Below are 2822 nucleotides of genomic sequence, written 5' to 3'. Positions count from 1 at the left end.
GTCTTTCCACCAGCTGGCATCTAACCAGTGAGGTTTTTGGTGCTCCCCAGGCTTAGAGGGTCAAGATAACAGAAGTAAGCTATCTTGCTTCTCCCTGGCAGTATGGCAAACGATCCCTCAATCTATCACCATAAATTGGGTGTTTTTTTCTCCCTGAGGGCAACAAGAGGCTTTCGTGGCCCAGTTCTCAAGCGATCTGAGGCTGCTGGGGTTGCGAAACTGGCTTCTGTCTTATGCCACGGCTTTGCTGTGTCATCACAGCCAACACCCAGTCTAAATAAGTCTTTAAAGGAAAGCACCAGAATTGTGTTTGGAAATAGAGCAAAGCTCCTCCAAGACTGCTGAGAATTGGCGATCAGCAGAGAGCCAGTTTGGTGTGGTGGTTAAGTGTGTGGATTCTAATCTGGGAGAACCGGGTTTGATTCCCCATTCCTCCACTTGCACCTGCTGGATGACCTTGGGCAAGTCGTAGTTCTGATAAGAGCTGTCCTTGAAAAAGAGCAGTTTCTGTCAGAGCTCTCTCAGCCCCACCTACCTCACAGGGTGTCTGTTGTGGGGAGGGGGAGGGAAAGGAGTTTGTAAGCTGCTCTGAGACACCTTTGGGTAGTGAAGGGCGGGGTATAAATCCAATCTCTTCTTCTTCTTCTTCTTTTATGTTTTCTGCAACTAACAGTTATGATTTGACTTTCTGTAGCACTGGAACTAATAGTACCTCCAAGCTGTTTTTCAGGGGGTAATGCAAATCCATTGATGACAGGATGATCCCCCTTCCTTGGTTAGCACTATGATTGATCAACTAGGGATGGGCACAAACCTAAAAATTCTGGTTCAGTTTGGTTAAGGCGGCTCCTTTTAGCTTCTTCTGCTTCTTCTGTTAAACCCATCACTAGCCATTTCAGTGGTCCACCTTGCTTCCCCCACTTCCAAGCTGGGGGAACTGAAACCCACTGCTAGCCTAACAGCAGGGTGGCTGCACCTGTCCACTGTTAGGCTGAAATGGCTGGCCGTCATTTAAATCCAACAGGTGAGCTGTTGACTTGCGCAGCTCAGCTGTCAGGTTTAAATTTTATTTATTTATTAAATTTCTATCCGCCCTCCCCGCAAACGGCTCAGGGCAGCTCACATTCAGGGGTACCATGTGCCAGGTCATATAAAACATATAAATACATAAAACAAGATAAAACAGCCGAACCAAACAGGACAAAAGTCTGGAAAAAGTCCAGGGAAGGCACCTTCCCTGAACATCAGTTCAGGGGCTCCGAACCAGGACAAGTTCATGCCAAATTTTGGTTCATTAACCAGTTTGTGCCCATCCCTATGACCCATAGGACCTCAGTGTTGTCTGGACTGAAATATGATCATCCAGCTGATCACCAGTTCCAAATACCTTTCCGGTACCTCTGAGTGCTTGTTAGTAACGTGCTGAGAATTCATGTGAAGTATGTGCTAATAAGAATGTCACATCTGTTCTGGAGAATAGCTTTTGCTAACATTTGAAGAGACTGGGCAATATACTCTGCATATTACCCCAATCCCCTGGGACTGTCATAATTATCTGGTGGTAATTCTCCTGAGTCTGTCCCCTGCTCTGAATCATGATGCCTCCTGAAGAACAAGCTCTTGGCACATCTTCTAAAATCCTTTATTTTAAAAAAATCATTTTGCTTACTCCCCATTGATCAGCTATACAGTTATCATTAGTTGGCAGGGGTCTGTAAACCTGTGCATTCTTTCCCAATCCTAGTTCTCTGGTCTCCTGAGAACATTAAAGAGCATAAAGAAGAAAAAGTGGAGGAAGGATCCATCCAGAAGCCTACATCCAACAGTGGCCTGCCGGATGCTTCTGAGAAGCTCACAAGGAGGTGATAAGAGACCTGTTTAATCCCCCGAGCTTCAGCTAGCCAGCCACTCTGTTCTTTCCCCTGGCACTCACTAGGGTTGTGGGGGGAATGGGTATTTCCTGATATTCCTGAATCTCATATCGGTAGGATATTGGGATTTGGGGAATAATCGGGACTTCCGAATTTATTCAGCTCCATTATACCCTATGGGGACTGTCCCCATAGGGTATAATGGAGAAGGGATTTAAACTTTACATGCTTGCTCTGTTCACTCGTGGACTCACGCTGCCGCAGTGGCGTGGCTTGGCCGGTGAAGTCAGAAGGCATTTACAGCGATCACGATCACTTTAAATGCCTTCTAGCCATGCCATTCAGGCGAGGCTATTTCGGTAGCCAGGTACAGAAAGCAATTATATCTTGTATGTTTATTATTTCACACATAGCTGCCTTCCCTTGGGAGGGGCAGCTTGTGCTCTCTGGCCCACAGGAAAATCGAGGTAGCTCACAAATCCCATGAGTGGCATGGCAGGAACAAAAATTGTTTACCTGGGACAGGGTTCTGTAAGGCCTCTTCACATCTAAAAGGTGGAGATTTCCAATGAGGGGCCATGGCCTTGGTCCTGGTGGGAGATTTTTCTTGCTGGTGTTCCAGAAACTGCCTGTTTTCAAAAAGAATGCCACCAAAAGGCCAAACAGAAACAACAGGGAAACAGGATCCATTAAATCCATGCCCTGGAACTGTCTAAAGTAATTCCAGCTGACGTGGTAAAACACAATTCGATCTGGAATAGTCTCCGTCACCTGAAAGAAGCAGAATATATAGTTGTTCTACCTCCTATTACACCTCTAGTAAATCAATGATAATTATACTGTGTAACAGAATCTGCCCCGTTTCCCCTTCCACTTTCTTAGCTCTAACTATTTAATCCATCCTTAATGGTTTAAACTTTCCTTTACTTATTATTTGGTAGGGTGGTGTCT

At 45.6% G+C, this 2822-nt stretch overlaps 1 protein-coding gene across 1 annotated transcript in view; it reads right to left on the bottom strand.

Moving 5' to 3' along the window:
- The window catches only part of LOC107110454 (cytochrome P450 2K1-like), a 32522-nt gene extending 29952 nt beyond the window's left edge, over positions 1 to 2570 (bottom strand). Inside the window, exon 1 of the mRNA XM_015411240.1 lies at positions 2388 to 2570. Within this exon, the coding sequence (XP_015266726.1) occupies positions 2388 to 2570 (183 nt within the window). The remainder of the gene's footprint in view (positions 1 to 2387) is intronic.
- Positions 2571 to 2822: the final 252 nt, after the last annotated feature.

Source organism: Gekko japonicus, unplaced genomic scaffold, assembly GCF_001447785.1.
Source record: "Gekko japonicus isolate JY-2015 unplaced genomic scaffold, Gekko_japonicus_V1.1 scaffold1595, whole genome shotgun sequence".
Lineage (NCBI taxonomy): Eukaryota > Metazoa > Chordata > Lepidosauria > Squamata > Gekkonidae > Gekko > Gekko japonicus.
The sequence above is the reverse complement of the archived record's forward strand: the minus strand, read 5'-3'. Positions and strand labels throughout refer to the sequence as shown.